We start from the raw sequence: 19,482 nt of genomic DNA on the forward strand, positions 1-19,482 counted from the left end.
TATAAGTGAAAACATCAGATGGAGCTAAAAGGAATTATGCTCAGTGAAATAAGTCAGAAGGAAAAAGAAAAATATTGGATGGTTTCACATGTACTTTCATTTTTTAGACATGATTTCCTTTAGTTCTTTGAACACATTTGTAACAGTTGATTTAAAATTTTTTTCCTACTCCAACATTTGAGAATACCTCAAAAACAGTTCTGTTGCCTTCTTTCTTCCTGTGTATAGGCCATACTTCCCTGTTTCATTTCTTATATTTTGGGTTGAAAAGTGGACAATTTGAATAGTATGGCAACTCTGAAAATCAGATTTCCTTCCCCTCCCCCAACATCCCCAGGCTTTGTTGTTGTTGATGTTTGTAGGCTTTCTTAGTGACTTTCCTGGACCAGTTCTTTAATGTCTGTATCCTTTGGTGTATGAAGTCACTAACATTTCCATGCAGTAAGTTTAGTGATAAGCTAATAACTAGACAGATTTTCTTAAGTGCTTTAAATTATTAAGTCTTCCACACCTTGCTAAGAGGCTGTGTATGTGTGTTAAGGCTTGCCTCGGGTGAGTGTTCCAGCAGTTCACATCTCTGCCTTTGTTTGCCTTCATGTCTTCTTTGCATAGAGTCTCAAAGTCAGCCAGATGTGAGAGATTGGGCTTCTTAGGTCTTTCCTGAGAATATGTGCCTCTCCCTGAACATGTGTGGCCTTCTAGACTCACAGAAATATGTCAGAGCTTTTCAGAAGCCCCTCTAGATACCTCATTGCCCGATTTTTCTTTTGTTTGAACCCTCCATGCTTGCCCCAATGATGAGGCTGCTTCATGCAGCTGGGCTGTTAAATCATTATGGCTGACTGTTTTCAAAAAAACACCCTTAATGATAAGGCTTTTCTCACTGAGTGAGCTCTGAGCCAGGTCATACAAGTCCTCTGAATGGGGCTTTCATAGGGACTTGCCAAACAGATCAAAAATTAACAATTCTATGGGTTTGGAGCTTTTGGAGGAAGCTCCAAAACCATTTTTCCTATCCAGTGACTGCTGGGCTACTGATTTTCACTACTGTTGTGGTTCCATAGTAGTTTTCAAGACTACTGTGGGGGTAGAGAAATAATGGTTATAGGACAAATTAAAATACAACAGGTCTCACTGTTCTTACTAAGATTCAGACATTTTTCTTGAATAACACCCTTGGTCTGCCACCATTCTCATTACTTTTATCTGGAACAGATTTTTGAGTATCTTTGATCTTTTGCTAAAGCGCTTCTCCTTCCAATGTGTTCTTAATATTTAAGAAAACAGGTTCTTACAATCAGGTGCTCAGGGACCATGCCCCATGCCCCCAAAGAATGAGGCCCTCAGACTTGGTTGGACGCCAGTTCTGCTGGACTCTGCTGGACAAAGCCTTCCCTTTGCTTTGGGCTTTCAGTGCTGGGCTGCATGGAAACAGAGATGCCTCTGTTCCGCCCAGTCTAAATCTGCTCATACTTGGCCAATGAGAATGCCTGAATTCCCTCATAGCAGCCCTCTAACAGAAAAGCAGTATACAAAGGGAACTAGAATCTAACCTAGTCCCACCCATTCTTATGGTTTCTAGAGGTCAGGAAAGGCCTGTTGAAGAAATGCATGCTACAGTGATAGTGGTGGTATCTCCTGTTAAATTTTCCTCTCTCATCAGGAATTCCTGTTGAAGATTTTTTGTGTGTTCCGGAACCTGATGAAGATGAGTGTCTTTCCTCGAGACTGGATGGTGATGAGACTTCTTACAAGCAAGTACGTGTGGAAGGACCCTGCAAGAGCATCCTTTGAGCTGTTTTCAGACTAAAGAAAGTATGTAAGGAGTATGTGATAGAGAAAGCAAGACAGAGCTAAAGGCCAAGGCCGTGGGCACAGAGAAGAGGGTAAATGTGAAAAACATTTGGAACCACAATCAGAGGACTTGGCCATTTACCATAAATTGAGGAGAATACATAGTCAAAGATAGTTAAAATTGTTAAAAAATGGAGTCTGAGTGCCCGGTAGATGATGTCATGGTAAGGATAGAGAAGGGTTCCTCTTTCAGGAAAACCTGCCCAGTGCCCACTGACCTCTCTTGCTGTCTAGTTTCAGGCAGTATCCCAAGCCCTTCTCTTGATTTGATTTGTGTTCTCTGCCAGACAGTGCTTGCCTCCCACTGCAAGTGCTAACTACCCACCTCAGTACCTGACTGTGAAGTTCTGACCACTTCTGACTTTGGTCACAGAATTCACTCTAAGGTTGACCCCAAATTGCCTGCCCCACTCCTGTATCTAACCAGTGTTGCTTCTTGACAAACCAGACAAGTGGGGCAAGTGATAATATGCTGGCTCATCTGGCCTCCCTCCACTCAAAAGAAGGCCATTTGGCCTCCAGTCTGTAACCTAGTGCCTTCTCCCATTGCTCCACCTTTTATGTTGGCTTTATATAGGACATAGTGAAATTATATTAGATATATTAGCAAGGTATCAGCATGTTCTTTCTGCTTTATACCTTTTATAGAGCTCTCTTGTTCAAAACTGCAAACATTTTATACAGAATAGAGGAATAGTTATAACCAAATTCATAGATATTTTCTCAAAGTAGTGAATTTTCCATTTGAGTCCCTCTTGTTTCTATCTTTTAGCCCTTCAGAGTATTTCAGGCTCCCCAACCCATCTTATAGGAGCAGCCTCTTATTGCAAGACTTTTACCTTTGAAATTTGTCATCCACTCTGCTGGTAGACTAATTTCTCTAATGTACTGGTTTTGCCTTGCCTCTCTTCTGAACCAGAGCCCCTTTGCTGGGCAGTCAAGGCCCTGTATATCTAATCCTCACCTACCTGTCTCACTTCACTTCTTCTCTGCCTCAATCTGTGCCCTCAGTTCCAACAAGCAAGATCTAACAAGGCTCCCATTGTTCCTTTATATGTTCCCAGGCTAAAACTGAGAGATTGATTCCAGGCCAAAGGCTAAAATCAAATAACTTACAGATGGAAAATAATAGTATATGACAAAGTAGAGGTTTAGTAACTATGTACTCCTATTATCAAGTAAAATAATAAAATTCTTCATTCCTCTGCTAATCATAATATATGTTAATTACCCAAGTCACCAAAATACTTTGAATCACTCTTGGAGCTGGAAGAAACCTTAAAGAGCCACTGAACTCCACCCCCCTCCTTTTAATAGGCAGGGAAACTGGGGCTCCAAGAAAAGTAGTACTAAGGCAATGTGATGTCTGGGCTGAGTCTAGAACTCACTGGTGCCCTGTGCTGTCCCGCCAGCTACGGGGCATTCTTTGTGCTTGTTTTTCTGTAGGTTCACACCATCTAGCTCTTTCCTGTAGAGTCATATCTTACATGGGAGCAAGTCATACTCAGGAACTATACACATAGACCATAAAAAATTGATGCTAAGCTGTTAGATGCCAGTGTTAGTCTTTTAACTCCATCAATGCCTTGTTCCCTTACTTCAGTATTATAGTTACTACTGTCCAGTACCTGTCTTCTGCATTACACAAGAATTTCACAGACACAGATTTCGACTTTAAGGTAAGAACTTGTGAAGTTCATCACTATCTTTGTAATAACCCTAGAAAGTTAAAAAGCAACCATACTTATTTTTTTGTTTCACTAAAAAGAACCATTTTATTTTGCTCACAGTTTTGCAGATCAGGAATTTGAGAGGGACTCATCTGGGTGGCTGGGTGCTAGTGCACACTCACTGGTTTTTGCTTTATTAACGTTCATGGCATCAGCTTCCAAACATGTAGTGATTAGACTATGACCTTGGAACCCCTTCCTCCCATTGGAGGTGTTGGGAGCCAGACACCCATGAGTATGCTTTCTATTCCAGCATCAACACTATTGGCTTCAGAGGAGTCAAGAAAGAAAAGAAAATGTCCTATATGCAAAAATATTTAGAAGGAAAAAAAATCAAGATCTTAATTGTAAAATGAATTCTGTTCTATATGCATAAATTTAGAATCTCTCCTTGCAAGGTTAAGGATTTAGGTTGTCATATGTTTCTTCTTTCTCTGCCTCTCTAGGTGTGGAATTCTTATTTTAGCTTGGCAGTTCTGTTCATAAACCAGCCAAGCCTCCAGCTAGAAATCATCACCTCAGCCAAGAGGAAGAAGATTCTGGATAAGTAAGACATATGTCTCTTATTCATCTCCCTACCAGATGGGGCTTTTTCCATGAGAGGCACCTTCAGAAGTCCACAAAATTCCCAAGGAGTCGAGTGTTTAAGTTCAGTTGAGAGCCAAATAACTTAGTTTTTTGGAAGCATTAGGAACGGACTAGCCCCATTGTGTTCCTGTGTTCCTGAACTTTCTCCCACTAATAGCTGGCTCCTGTGTTACTATTCTCAGGTATGGGGACATGCGCGTGATGATGGCTTATGAACTGTTCAGCATGTGGCAGAATTTGGGTAGGTTTTTCTCTCCTTTTTTCCTTGTACATATTACATGTAAGAAGTGGCAAGACTAATAACTTCCTCTGAGTTTTATAAATGTTAATTCACACCCAGGAAATCTTTCACATAACACCTCAGATGTATGGTGTAGCACATGTGCACTAAGACCCTTGCAGAAGAGTTAGGCTAGGAAATAAGGCCCCACTAATATATATGCACAATCCCTTTTTTGAGAACTGAAGTCAAAAGGAAAGAAAGAAGATGAGAGCTCCAGTAGTTTTTAATCCCCCAATTTGAGAACTCACGCCTATAGGATCTTTTGTGTTCTTTGTGTTGCAATCCAGAAGTTACAGGCTCAAAAGCATAGATCTTGGAAATAGTCAGCACATGAACAAGGGTTAAACTGTTACTTTTATTTTTTTTAAAGATTGATTTATTTATACAAGAACTGGGGTACAGGTCAGAGGCACAGGAGGATGAAAGAATTCACCAGAGAGCGGGGACCTAAACAGGCAGGCAGACCAAAGACACTGCTGAGGGGAGCAGCTGGCGAGGCAGGAGAGGTCTGCCACCATGCCATGTGGGTTTCTCCCTGGCTGGCCAGGAATCGAACCTATGCTGCAGACAGCTTCACAGCACAGCGCTCAACCCGCTGCGCCACTGGGGAGGCCCAAGCTGTTCCTTTTAATAAAGATTGAAATATTTCTTGTGTCTCTGGTATTAGGCATCCAGATCAGGTTCCTGACATCAGTTGCGTGTTAGTAGAGAATCACAGCTTCTAGATGAGATTGATTTTAGATCCTTTCTTTTAGTAGCTTCTTTGACATTTACTGCTTTGGAGTTAAAATTATCAGTTTTGGTGGAATCCTTGAATTGCTCTAGGGACTAGGTGGGCCATCCCTTGGTACTGTAGTCTTCAGAGTGGTCTGCCAGGATGTTAGAGAAGCTGTTACTTTTCCTAAAGTCTAATTTCAACTAAACGCATGGCTCTGAAGCTTTAGGAATGATAGTCATAAAAATGTAGTCTTCCATTAACCATCCCAGTCACTTAGTCTAGAGCCAGCAAGCAAGGTGCAAGGCTTTCCTGCCAACAGTAGAGTCTTCCAATCCATAAGAAAGTATGCAGTTTCCCAAATAGTTCTTTTCATTCTTTGCACTCATGCATGGCCAAGAGGCTACCTCTTGAGTTAGCAGGAGTCTCCTGCATAATATCACCCTGATAGTTTCTCTCTCTGTCTACCCCTTGAACTTCACATTATTTTTCTTATGGGAACATTGTATTTCCTATGGGAGCACTGTATCTACTCCATACAGCTCACTCAGCTCATCCCTCAACTTTCTTAATGCAGCCTTTCCATGGAAAGTGGGTCACGTAGGTTTTCCTGTGACTGGCCTGTACTGCTCTTACTCCATGTATCCAGCACAGCTTGAGCATAGATCTTACCATTAAATTTCTAGGAACACAAGACATTAACTGTACCACGTTCTAAGACTGGAGTATGCAGACTCAGCCTTGTTCCTTAGATGGGCTTTCAAAATGGAAGAAATTTTTTTTAAAAAAGATGCCAAATTTACCTGACAAATCTATTCCTATCTCATTGTTTTTGGTCAAAATGGTATTTTCTGGTCCCCAAGAACTGATATTTTTCTGTAGCAATCATAAAGGCGCACAGTTTGCTTCCTTCTTAGTATCTGAAGAACTGAAAGCAGAGCTCTGGAAGACAGTTCATGCTGTTTCACCATTGCAAGAAGAAGAAAGGTTCTGATCCACACTCCTCAGGACTGGCCTTGGTTTCTGGGAACATGCCCCATATGACAGGCCAGTCACAGGAAAACCCACATGACCCACTTCCCATGGAAAGGCTGCATTAAGAAAGTTAGAGATGAGTTGAGCTGTTCGGAGTAGATACAGTGCTCCCATAAGAAATACAATGTGAAGTCAAGGCAGAGAGAGCCTAGGCCTCTCAATCAGAGTGATACTATGCAGGAGACTCCTACTAACTCGAGAGGGAGCCTTTTGGCCATGCATGAGTGCAGGCAATGAAAAGACCTATAGATTTCAGATGTCTAGCAATTGGATCAGGGAATGAACATCTCATCACTTACATGCTTCTGGACTCGAGATGGAAACCCTAGGGATACTGCATTGTGTTTAAGCAGAAATACATGGATTGTCTTTGCTAAATAAATGCTGTGACCAGATTGTCTGCAATCAGGATAACAATTACTAGAAATCCCATTCATTCTGGAGCAGTGAATCTAGATTTCAAAATGATTTTCAGGTAGTTAGTGAAACCTCCTAGTAAATTCTGTCAAACATTTGTTTTAACTGGGCTGTACCATCTTTATCCCTAACCTCTAAAAAGACAGGAGAAGGGGCCTCCCCTGGTGGCACAGCAGTTGAGCGCTGGGCCTCAAGGCTGCCTGCAACCTCTGTAGCACTGGTTCATTCCCCGGCCGCCGTTGAGGGTCCCACCAAGAAAAACAAAAAAAGACAGGAAAAGGAGTATCTCAAGTATCTCCAGAGGGGAGAGCTTGTTTTTGTTCTTAAATGTCCAGTGCAGATCAAAGCATGCACTGTGACTCCAGTTCAGAAGTTTCCATGGAAAAAATAAAACAATCATAAACTATTACCTGTGTTTGGAGGTATATGAAAAATTGTTCAACATCACTTACATAATCAGGGAAATGCAAGTCAAAACCACAATGAGATACCACCTTACACCAGTGAGAATGGCACATATTAAAAAAACTAGCAACAACAAATGCTTACAAGGATGTGGAGAAAAAGGAAGTCTCCTACACTGCTGGTGGGAGTGCAAACTGGTCCACCCACTATGGAAAGCTGTGTGGAGATTCCTCAGTCTGCTAAAGATGGAGCTTCCATATCATCCAGCAATTCCACTCCTTGGCACCTACCCAAAGGGCACAAAAACATTAAATCAAAAGGATACCTGCACCCCTGTGTTTATTGCAGCAATATTTACAATAGGTTAAGATATGGAAACAACCCAAATGCCCAAAAAGAAATGACTGAATCAAGAAAATATGGTATATATACACAACAGAATATTATTAAGCAATCAAAATAGATAAACCCATGCCATTTGCAGCAATTTGGATGGAGCTGGGAAGGATTATGTTCAGTGAAATAAGTCAAGGAAAAAGAAAAATATCAGATGGTTTCACTTTTAGGAGGATTATAGGGGAACCAAATAAGGGATCAGGAAAAAAAATAATAATAAATAAAATTAATAGGCAACTATAAATCAGAGACACTCTGCAGGGGAGGGGCAGGGATCAAATGGGAGAGAAGAGAACAAGAGGCTATCATGATGGCACACAGGTGAATTGGTAGTGGAAATTTTACGGAGACTACACCTGAGAGGAGAAAGCAAATGTTGTACAGAAATGAACAATGATGTAAAATATATATAAATAAATGTTAAAAATTAAAAAACAAAAAACAAAAAACTATTACCTGTTGGGTTTTGTTGTTCAGGTGAACATAAGATCCACTTTATTCCGGGAATGATTGGTCCTTTTCTGGGTGTAACCCTGGTCCCACAACCAGAAGTGCGGAATATCATGATTCCCATCTTTCATGACATGATGGACTGGGAGCAGAGGAAAAACGGCAACTTCAAACAGGTAAGATGACACCTGACAGTGTTCAGTGTTCTCTGAAATGGGCCCCTTCTGTCAGGCTGTGGTTTCAGTGGGAATTGTCTATAGCTTGGCCTTCTTAGACCCTGTACAGGGTTTTTCCCTTACTTGATGGCCAGAATTGATTTATGGATTTCTTCGTGAAGTTAGAGGCCAGAAAAGAAGCATAGAAAAGGAATGACTATCTTGTGAAAGGGAATTTTGATTAAGGAGAGAATGACTGATCCTCCCAGCTTTATTCAGGAGAAGGTTCTGGGAGTGTGCTGTCTCCAAGGCGAGAGCCCAGACGGCATGACTTCTCATGGTTCAGCGTAGCCTACCAGTTCAAAGACTTCTGCACAGAGGGATGGGTTCAGGAGGTGTAAGCTCTTAGTTTCTGACAGTGGCTTCAGGCTATCCCTGTGTGCCAATCTTGTGCCACCCTAAGGTAGAAGAGATGGCCTCTGCCTTTATAGTTACAGCTGCAGGGAATAGAGCTAAGACTAATAGGGGTCAGTGGTAGGGAGCCAATTTCAGCTAATAAAAGAAATTACTTTCTAACAAGAACTCTCTATAGTAAGCTGACCTGCTTGTGAGATTAGGGTGTTCTTTACTGGTGGTTTTCAAACAGAAGCTTCCAGGAAGCCTATAGAGGACATTTCTGTACTGACCTCAGGATTGTACCAGTTTCCCAGTAAGCGCCTCCCCAATCCTGTGATTCTGGAATGAGCCAGTGGTCTTAGAGTGAGAGATGATTACAGTGAATAATAAGACCAGGCAAATTATAATTGAATTTTTTTTTAAATTTACAAAGAATAAAGTCACTTTTGATTTACAGTTCTGTTAATTTTGGCGAGCACATAGTCATGCAACAACTGCAGTCAAGATTTTTCACTTAGTATAACACCTTTGAGAATTTCATCCATGTTGTCACATATATTGGTTTTTCTGTCACTGAGTGGTTTTCCATTGCAGTTAATTCCTTCACCATTTGAAAGACAGCTGGGTTATTTCCACTTTTTTTTTTCCTTTTTTGGTGACAATGAATTAAGCTGCTAAAAACATTTCCTTAGAGATTTTTGTATGAATATATACTTTTATTTTTCTTGGGGTAAATACCTAGGAATAGGACTTGTGTGGGTATTGTGTGGTAAGTGTTTGTCAATTTTATAAGCAGCAGCTATGAGAGTTCCAGTTGATCCCTTATACTCACTAACATTTGATATTATCTCTGTTTATTTTAGCCATTCTAATAGATGTATAGTTGTATACCATTTCCCTAATAACTAATGATGTTCAGCATCTTCTAATGTTTATTTATTATCTTTATATCTTCTTTGCTGAAATGACTATTCAAAACTCATTAATTTTTAATTGCATAGTTTGTTTGCTTATTGTTGAGTTTTGAGAGTTCTTTATATATTTTGGAATTAAGTCCTTTATTGAATATATGGTTTTATAAATATTTTCTCCTGGTCTTTAGCTTTTTTTTTTTTTTTTTTTACTAAACAGTGTTTTTCACAGAAGAAAAGTACTCATTTTTAGTTCAGTTTATTGATGTTTTCCTTGTATAGATCATGCTTTTGGGGTCATATTTGACAATCTTACCTATAACTCAGGACCACAAAATTGTGTGTCCTTTGCTTCTTCTAGAAGCTTTATAATTTCACATTCAAATCTATGATCTGTTTTGAGGTAATGTTAGTATATAAGATGAGAAGTAAAGATCAGGGCTTTTTTTCTTTTTTGCGTATAGATGTCTAGCACCTTTGGTTGAAAAATTGTTCCTATCAAAAATTAATATTTGTGATATGGATCTTTTTATGGACCCAGTTGTCTTTCTTTTGACCTATATATCTAATATTTCACCATTACCATGTTGCCTTGATTATGGTAGCATTATAATTACTCTTAAAATTAAGTGGAATGAATCTTCCAATTTTGTTTTTTTCAATGTGAATTAGCTATTATAGTACCGTTTATTATAAATCTCAGAATCAGCATGTCAATAGCTACAAAAAAATGCTGCTAGAATTTTGATTGGGATTATATTAAATCTATAGATCAAATTTGGAGGAATTAATATTTTAATAATACTTAATAATTCTTACCCATAAAGACAATATATATCTCTGTTTCCTTTAGGTGTTCTTAAATTCCTTCATTAATGTTTTATAGTTTCAGCACACAAATAATACAAATCTGTTGCTAGATTTATATGTAAATATTTCCTGGGTTTTGTTGCTATTATAAATTAATCTGATTTTTAAATTTTGTTTTTCAGCTGATGAGGATATAGCAATACAATTGTTTTTATATATTAACCTTGTCTTCTGCACTTTTGCTAAGCTCACTAGTTTTAGATTTCTTTGTAGATTCCTTGGGATTTATCTATTTAGATAACCCTGTAACCTGCAAATACAGTTTTATTTCTTCTTTTCTAATCTGTATGACTCATTTTCTGCTTCATTGCACTGTGACCTCCATCTGATGTGATGATGATAAATAAGAGTGATGATAAATAAGAGTGATGATAATGGATATATTGTCTTATCCTTAATCCTAGGGAAGCATTCAGTTTTTCATAATTAAGTCTAATAATGGCTCTAGGACTTTTTTAGATGCTTTTTATCAAGAGTAATACATTTTTAGACTATACAGCTCTAATATCTTCAGAAGTTAGGGAAATAATAGCTTCAAACAGAAAAAGAACTGTTGCTTTTCTATCTTGTCACAAACTGTGCCTACTAATTTTTCAAAATGCAAAGCTGCCTAATGAGAGAACCCAATTACCAAGAAGTAGCTATTCCAGAACTGCACCATAGGTCATCTCAGTGTACTAAGAGCAGGGCATTCCACAGAATAAAGAAGGTTAGCTTCGGGGCCTCACTGGTGGCCCAAGGGGTTAAGACACAACCTGTGAAGCTGTCTGCAGCCTCCGCAGCACGAATTCAGTCCCTGGCCAGCCAGGGAGCAACCCACATGGCGCAGCAGACCTCTCCTGACTCGCCCACTGCTCCCCTCAGCAGTGTACTTCGGTCAGCTCCCTGTTTTGTTCTCCACTCTGTCTCCGTGAGTCCTCTCCCTATGCCTCTGGCCTATCCTCCAGCTCTTGTATGCATAAATAAATAAATCGTTTAAAAAAAGTTAGCTTTGTGGACGGTTAAGTTAGAAGTCATTTGTCTCATACATCTCAAGACTCAGTTGATGAACTATGTTCTTTACCCCAATAAGCCTGTCATGAAACATTGACATCCAGCAAGCCATGTAAGCCTTGCTAGAAATATTTTGCTGCTGCCTCCATTTTCCATCAAATATTTTTAAAGAATGGACTACTCTTTTCCCCCCCCCACATTTCCATTTCCCACCCTTTCAGTTCAGTCTAGTGTACATTGTACACTCACTTTTGTTGAAATTGCTCTCTTGAAAGTTACCCATAGTTTTCTAACCACCAAAATCTAATGGCTCTTTGATCTTGATTCCAACTGTGGTTTCCATATTTTGGCTCTATTAACTATTTTCCTACCTTTTACCACCTGCTAAAAAATATTTTTTTTAAAGATTTATTTATTTATTTATTCATACAAACACTGGGTACAGTCAGAAGTGCGGGAGGGTGAGAGAATTCACCAGAGCCAGAGCGGGGAGCAGAGCAGGCAGAAGGACCGAAGTACACTGCTGAGTGGAGCAGCGGGCGGCAGGAGAGGTCTGCGCGCCATGTGGGACCCTCCTCCGGTGGCCGGGGAGCAGCTGGGGATCGAACCCGCGCTGCAGAGGCCGTGGGCATCTTCGCAACCCAGCACTCAACTGCTGTGCCACCAGGGAGGCCCTAAAAAATATTTCTAATTACAAAAATGTATTTAATGTCAAAGTATTTTAGATGCAAATAAACTATAGTGAAAAAATGTAGCCCATAATATTATTATTATTATTAGCAACTTGCAGGGGAGGCAGGTATATCTTTTTTTTAGACATTTTTATCAATGCATAGTTTAAGTTAAAACATGGAATCACTTGTACAGTGTTTCTTTTTTTGCAGCCTTATATATACTGATTTAAAATCTTCCTTTTTAGTAGCACCTTGTCATTACTTTCCATTTACATCAGGTAATGCTCTTCTGTGCTACACTATCAGTTTAGAGGCTGCCTGGCATTCCGTTGCATGGCTGACCACAGTATACTTCATTAGGCTCCTAGTTTTAGAAACTCAAGTTCATTCCAAATTTCTGTTGTGAATATTGTGAAAACTATATCCATTCCTGTTCTTAAGAAAAATTCTGGCCTGTAATTTTTAGATCAAAAAGCAAAACATTTAAACTTTTACACTGTTTCTTGAAACTGTTATGTCTTGACTTCTTAAACCCCAGTCCACCCTTTCTGTGTGTGCCCCATCCAAGCACTGACCATGCTGAGCTGTTCAGCTGTTATCCCTGCATCCCTTACCAAATGATGAGCTATTAGGGACAAGGAGTATTTCTTGTGCTTCCATTTCTTAGAATACAACGTGGTGCCTGAGATATGGTGAGTTCATGGAGATGAAAATCAAAAGTAATATTCATTTCCAGAGCTAGGGCACAGTGACACTGAAGAGGATTGTTAACCACCCTTACTGTCTTGCAAATGAAGAAACAGGCTTAGAGAGGTGTATGTTTTGTCCAGAGTCGGCAGTTGGTTATGCCTCAGGACAATGTCTTTTGAATGAATGGTAATAAGGTATCACTTCAGGAATATCAGTGCTATATAATAAAGGTAATTCCTCAATCCTGAAATTGATAATCACTAATTACATGGTTTATTTGAAGAACATAGTCTTTCATTTGACTACTTCCAACTAAAATGCTTTTATATCTCAAAGAATCCATCACAAAACCAAAAAGGCCTCCCACAGACTGGAAGACAATATTTTCATATCACTTGTCCCACAGGGGTTCATTTCTACCTGACTTCACATGGACCCCCAGGCAAGTCCTTCCTGACCTCTTCACACAGAGAGCCAGATGATACCAATTCCTAAGAACCCCTAGTCTCAAACTTTTATTTCCTCTGAAATGTGTATTCAGCAACTGATTAATTGGGCCAAGCAATAAACGTGCGATGGTCTTCTTCCTTGTTGTGTAGCAGACCACTATAAAAAAGGCCATATTTATTCTTCCATTCTTGTTTTCTGTTGATAAGATTTCAGAAACCATAATTGGCTTCAATGAATTCCCTAATTCAATTATTCTTTCATTGCTTCATTGTCTTAGGACTCTTTGACCCTGTGTGGAGTAAGAAAATGGTTCTACTATAGTTCATTATTAAATGCAGCAATGCAATTTTTTGTTTATATAAAATCTCTATAAAATAATACCATAATAGGGCCTCCCCTGCTGGCACAGCGGTTGAGCGCTGGGCTGCGAAGCTGCCCGCAGCCTCTGCAACGCCCGTTCGATCCCCAGGCACCGGGAGGGTCCCACATGGCACAACAGACCTCTCCTGTCATGCCCACTGCTCCCCTTAGCAGTGTATTTCGTCAGTCTGCCTGTTCTGTTCCCCACTCTGGTTCTGGTGAATGCTCTCACCCTCCCATGCTTCTGACTGTACCCAGTGCTTGTATAAATAAATAAATAAATCTTTAAAAAAAAAATAAAGTTCTTTAAAAAAAAATACCATAATACCACATTTTAAAGGCTAATGAATGGTTTAAAAAAATTATCACTTAAAATTATTTTCTTATCTCAGAGTAAATCCAGTGAGAATTGTTAGAAAAATGGCTGAGCACTGTTGAATGCCTTGCAGATCAGTGGGGTTGGAACAAATGTATTGTTCCTCACAATTTAGGAATCCAGGAATAAATTTAGAGCACCCCCAGTAATAAAGCAGTGACAATAGCAATGACCTGAAGGGTTTTAGATTCTGGATACAAACACTGGTACCTTTATCCTAAAGGAGTGTGTCTGATGGAAACACATCTCACTCAGTCTAGGCTTACGCCAGCCATTAGAGTGAGTGCCAGCCCCCTAGAAAACTTCATTCTTGACTGACAGACTAGAGGGTAAAGTTCTAACTAAAGGTATTTTTACATACAAATTCTTTTGATTTAACATTTTTTTAAAAAGTACCTGCAAAGGCCTCTTTGGGATCCAAAATATTTTGCTTTCCTGGGAATCTTTGCCTTTTGCCTCTAAACTGGGAATAGAGTATCTGAGACTGTAAGTTCCCACTCTTATTTAAACCAGTGGAGTGGGAGACCTTCTTGATTGGGGGAGGCACTGTGATTTCTTGGTGCTGTAAATGAGACCCTGCCTTCCCTAGGATTTATTTGGTGCATGGACAAAATCAGTAAGCAGTCCCCACCATCCTCACCTACCAAAGAGGTTGCATTTCCCATCCTTCCTCTGAGGTCAGCTCAGGTTTACAAATTCTCTGCTTCCCTCTAGGTGGAGGCGGAGCTGATTGACAAGCTGGACAGCATGGTGTCAGAAGGGAAAGGTGATGAGAGCTACAGGGAGCTCTTCGGCCTACTGTAAGCTGCTTCAGCCCCAGGCACAGCACGTTGGGGAAGGGGGTAGAGTGGGCTAATGAACGGTGTGGGTGCAGCCTGTACTGGGCAGGCTTCGGAGCATGGGTATTGGGTTGTTTCTGATGGAAGCAGTGTTTACCTTCTGTCAACAAGAAAGTGGCAAGAGAGCTTGCTGTCATTGACTGAAGAGATAGAAGTGATAACTCTGAGCTCCTAGAGACCATCTTCATAAGTATATCTTCATACCCTACACTGCATCCAAACAGTGGACCCAAACACTGTATCTAAACAGCTCATGAGGACTCAGTGAGGGCTCAATGCTGACACTTCTATGGAGAAAAAAGAGTAAATCCTTGCTTTGTAGTATAGTACAATCAGCTTAAAAACACCTCCCTGGATCTTGTGACTAGAACAAGTCATACTTCCTCTCCAGGTCAGTTTCCCTGTTTGTGAAACTGGGTGGCTATCCTAAATGGCCTCAAGGTTTCTCCCAGGTCCAGCATCCATAGCTTCTGTCTTGATTTAATGGAGGCCAAAAGACCTTACAGGACTTGCCATAGGCTAAGTCCAAAGGAGGAACTCAGGGGAGCCAGTAGTTAATGAACTTGGGTATTTTATCTTCCTAAAAAACAAAATATTAAGACATTTATACCTCTAAAGTCCCCTTCCATCTCACTCATTATGTCCAGCTTTGATGCTCTATTTGTTTCAGTACCATTTTGGAGATAAACCTGTAACATTTTTCCAGTAACTGTACTATATAATTGCTTCTAACTTTATAGCCTACAAAATATGTTGACATTCTTACTGTTTAATCCTGTAAGGTGATCAGGGCAGATATTATTCTGATGAATAGGTGATGAAACAGCTCAAAGAAGTATTCACTTGCCCTCAGATACATGATTACGAAGAAGCAGCTCTGGAAGCAAGATCTTCCAGTTTCAGGGAGGGAGGGACGGGATCTTTCTGTTATACCATGTCCACTTCATTCCATGTGGAGTCGTGCAGTAGAGGTTAATTTATTTGGGATTTAAATATTTATAATTTGTGAAATTGAATCCATCCTTCAGAATTCCTCTTTCAGCTGAAGGTGTTTCTAATTGTGGAAATAAAGCAAAGAAATCTCTAAACTACTAGCTGATGACTTTACTACAAAGGAAAAAGCACAAAAATAACTTGTAATTACTTATTATCTGCCCAAATAGTGTTTCACAAACTCTTCTAAAATCAAGTCTGAAAACTGAAAGCCACTGACAACCATGGAGCAGCATTTCCCAATTTGTGTTTTGTGGAAGATATTTATGCTAGAAAAAATAATAAAGCATCATGGGTTAATTAGTTTAGAAAAGACTCAGTTTAAAAAACTGAACAGGCCTCTTTAAAGTGCAGAAAAGGGCCTCCCTGGTGGCCAAGGGGTTAAGCACTGCACTATGAAGCAATCTGCCGCCTCTGCAGCACGAGTTCAATCCCTGGGCCGGCCAGGGAGAAACCCACATGGCAAGGAAGACCTCTCCTGTCTCGCCCACTGCTCCTCTCAGCAGTGTACTTTGATCAATCTGCCTGTTCTGTTCCCCACTCTGTCTCTGGTGGATCCTCTCACCTCCCGCACCTCTGGCCTGTGCCCCAGCTCTTGTATGCACAAATAAATAAGTCTCAAAAAAATAAATAAATAAAGTGCAGAAAGATGTGAAAAATCTCCAAAAGAAAGGTGTAGTGACCAGCCCCACCTGTGCTTGTTTGCTCACCGAGTACCTCTCCCTGTCCTCTGGGACCGCAGAACTCTGTAGAACAATTTGGGAAATGCTGACATAGTGACTGTATCCACAGAGCTCAGAGGCTAGAGTGCATGGCCCTGCTTTCCTTTCTAGCATCATGGGTCACATGGGAACTACCTTCCCAGAAGCCTAGTTTCAGCCAGATGCTCTGTGTGGGAAGACAGCTAACATCATAGTGGCACATTACCGGCAACCAGGCTGGCCGTGAATCCCCAGTGCAGCGTCTCTAGCTGGGTCCTCCGCTCAAGGTGACTTTTGTGACCTTAGGGAGTTAGAGTGTGAAAGGGACTCAGGAATGAAACCTGAAACTGGAGCAAGCAAAAAGAGTGCAGGTCATTACCCCCTAAGAAAGACCCCTGAGAAGGCAGAGGATCTCAGAAGCCAGGCTCTTCGGAGAAGTCAAAGGCTGCCCTGTGGTATCGGGAGCATGGACTCATAGTGAGAAAAGGATGGGCTGTTAGCTCTTGACTCTGGCACATTTTGCTTGGAAGTTTACCCTGGCTGTGTGCACAACTAAGTTTAACTCTGGACTCATTGTTCCTCGTGCTGGGCCCTCAAGACTGGTGTGATTCTTTCCCTTGATTTACATGAAAAGGTTGGTTTGTATGTTTGCTAAGGATGCCTCTAATCAGTAATAGAGGCAGTCAACAAACTGGCAAAGCCAGGTCCATCCCTCAGTGGGCTCTTAATCAGCTGCTTCTTCAAAACAGACCTCAAACTGTACACCTAAAGGAGCTGGGCTTTGCAAACCCACCCCCCCCTTCTATTCAGTGGCATCCTTAGGAACTTGTTTAGGGAAATATGTACAATAACTTGTGCAGGAAGATATGTTCAATTATTGCTGTCAGTTTAATAATTGCCTTGTCTTTGCTTTCTGCTTCATGGAGTAGAACCCAGCTGTTTGGGCCCTACCCCAGGTAAGACCGCAGTGTGGTAAGTCTGCTGTCTCCAGATCCATCACAGGCCCCACAGGCTCTGGGACCTTACTGTATTGCTCAGGAGAGGCTCATGAGTTGTGTTTTTGTTTGTTTCCCCTGTCTTTTCACCAATAGCCTGTTGGAGAAGGTTGAACAGGAAACATGGCGTGAGACTGGCATTTCCTTTGTGACCTCAGTCACCCGCCTCATGGAACGCCTTCTTGACTACAGGTATCTTCTCAGGCACCTGCCTGACCTTGTCTCTGGTCAGGATACTCTTCCCAGCAAGGATATCCCCTGACTTTAAAACTGAGATCATTTCCCCTATGGGGGAGAATGTTCTGGTAACTGAGTACTGATGTCATGGCCAAGGAGAGAAAAGGGAGTCTTCTCCCGGGGTAGGCAAGGGCTCCCTGGGATCCCCTTGGATATGGACACATGTACCCAGGAGGCATCTGAGGGATATATATCTGTCTGGCCTTCCATTCGGAAAAATCAAGACTCAGAGAAGAATGAGCACAGCATGCGGAAGAGAAGGGCTGCCTCCAGAAAAAGGCAAGAACAACCATAGGTGTTCAGGGCTGACCTTCTCAAAGCCAGATGGCAGATGAGCAGGGAAATGTCCACTGATACAGAATGACCAGGGGACTCTCATTTGGCTTTCCTAGGGACTGGGGTCATACTTTTCCATGCCTCAATTCTTTACCCTAATACTTATTTCTGTCCCTTGGTCCTGACCATGAGCAGATTAGTGGAAGGAGCATGTGAGCTGAGAGAGATTTATGCTTTGATCAGTCTGCAAGTTCAGTAAATTTTTTTTTTCACAAAAGCATTCCATGCTTTTCAGTCACATCATGACTTTTGAATGAGTCTAAAAAGACATGAAGCTACCACTGCAGCCATATTATTCTCTCATCAGAGTTCAGGTGGTGACTAAAGGTGCTTTTTGTGAGCCTCAAGGAAGGTTATTATAAGAAATAGGGAGGCTTTATAGAGGGAACCCAGCCCTAAAATACACAAACACCAAGGGTGAGCATTTTCAACCCATGGATCAGGAAATTAGGGAATTTCAGTCACGTTCAGTTGCTGCTGAATAGAAGCTACTGCTATATGGAGATTTCTGCTATGCAAAAGACCCTGCATGTGCAGAAGAAGGTGTCAACTACACTGGCCTGGATATGGAAATATAATTGCTAAGAAATGTGCTTACATCTTGAGCATCCCCTTTTCTGTAGCACAGTTGTGCTTGTGAGAGCTTCAGTTCATTTTTCCTGGGACCTTAGGAGTATACATGTGGCCTTTGGGGGCCCCTGTTAGAACAAAGAACTCCTTTATTCATGCCACATCCCCCATCCTCTCCCACACCTGCCCTCAGACAGGGAAGAGAGTGGACAAAACTCTGTACCTCCCCCTTACTGCAGTGTTTCATAAAGGCCAGCCCTATTTGCTGTGACCTACCAGAAAGGGCAGCAAATGGCTTAAACCCCAAGGCCTCCTTCTAGCTGCCTGTTTGATTTCTCTACCTACTTTGCACAGGCAACCCCAATTTCATTCTCCTCTATTTCTTGTCTCAATGATGTTACCTATAAAACAAAGATTCTTTCACAAGATATCAAAGGCTCTTCATATACTGGCCTTTGACCATCTCTCCCACCCTATCACCTGCCAGTTCCCAATACCCATGCCCTCCGTCCCAACCTCCCAGTGTTGTTCCTGTTGTCATGAAAGGAAACACTGATGTTTATGGTGTTTCCCATCTATTAAAAGCATGCCTAGTGCTTTGTGCTTTGGAAACATTGTCTCTAATCCCATAAGCATCGCTGAATTATCTGTTTTCACAATGAGGAAACACTATTGGAAGGAAGTGCCATTGCCAGAATCACCTATATGTGACTCCAGAGTCATGCCCCAGCTCCTCATTGATGTTGTCACCATTCACATCCTTTCCTTCATCTCTTGTGCTATGCCCTCCAAAAGTTGTCTTCCAACCTGCCCCTTAAGGTGGTTCTCCTAGCCAGGAATTTGCTTGGGTCAGTGTGCACACCTCTTTAAGAGCACATGAATGGATGATGATTATTCATCACCTTTCTGATTCCTCCAACAGAAGAAAGATAACTCCTTGAGGGCAGGACCTTATCTTGCCTCCCTGCATGGAGGCTTGATGTTTCCCTGTGAGATGTGCAGTACATACTGAATAGACTGTGGAAGACCAAGCAAGAACCAAGGAATCCTCTTCTACCCCAGT

At 41.2% G+C, this 19,482-nt stretch overlaps 1 protein-coding gene across 1 annotated transcript in view; it reads left to right on the forward strand.

Annotated features, from left to right (window-relative positions):
* The window catches only part of DOCK3 (dedicator of cytokinesis 3), a 245,020-nt gene that overhangs the window by 189,209 nt on the left and 36,329 nt on the right, over nucleotides 1-19,482 (forward strand). The window contains exons 27-34 of the mRNA XM_037501571.2: nucleotides 1,664-1,758; nucleotides 3,458-3,533; nucleotides 4,031-4,131; nucleotides 4,355-4,413; nucleotides 7,901-8,049; nucleotides 14,463-14,548; nucleotides 17,211-17,237; nucleotides 17,373-17,468. Of these exons, the coding sequence (XP_037357468.1) occupies nucleotides 1,664-1,758; nucleotides 3,458-3,533; nucleotides 4,031-4,131; nucleotides 4,355-4,413; nucleotides 7,901-8,049; nucleotides 14,463-14,548; nucleotides 17,211-17,237; nucleotides 17,373-17,468 (689 nt within the window). The remainder of the gene's footprint in view (nucleotides 1-1,663; nucleotides 1,759-3,457; nucleotides 3,534-4,030; nucleotides 4,132-4,354; nucleotides 4,414-7,900; nucleotides 8,050-14,462; nucleotides 14,549-17,210; nucleotides 17,238-17,372; nucleotides 17,469-19,482) is intronic.

The sequence above is a fragment of the Talpa occidentalis genome, unplaced genomic scaffold (genome assembly GCF_014898055.3).
Source record: "Talpa occidentalis isolate TD23 unplaced genomic scaffold, MPIMG_talOcc4v2.1 talOcc4.10, whole genome shotgun sequence".
NCBI lineage: Eukaryota > Metazoa > Chordata > Mammalia > Eulipotyphla > Talpidae > Talpa > Talpa occidentalis.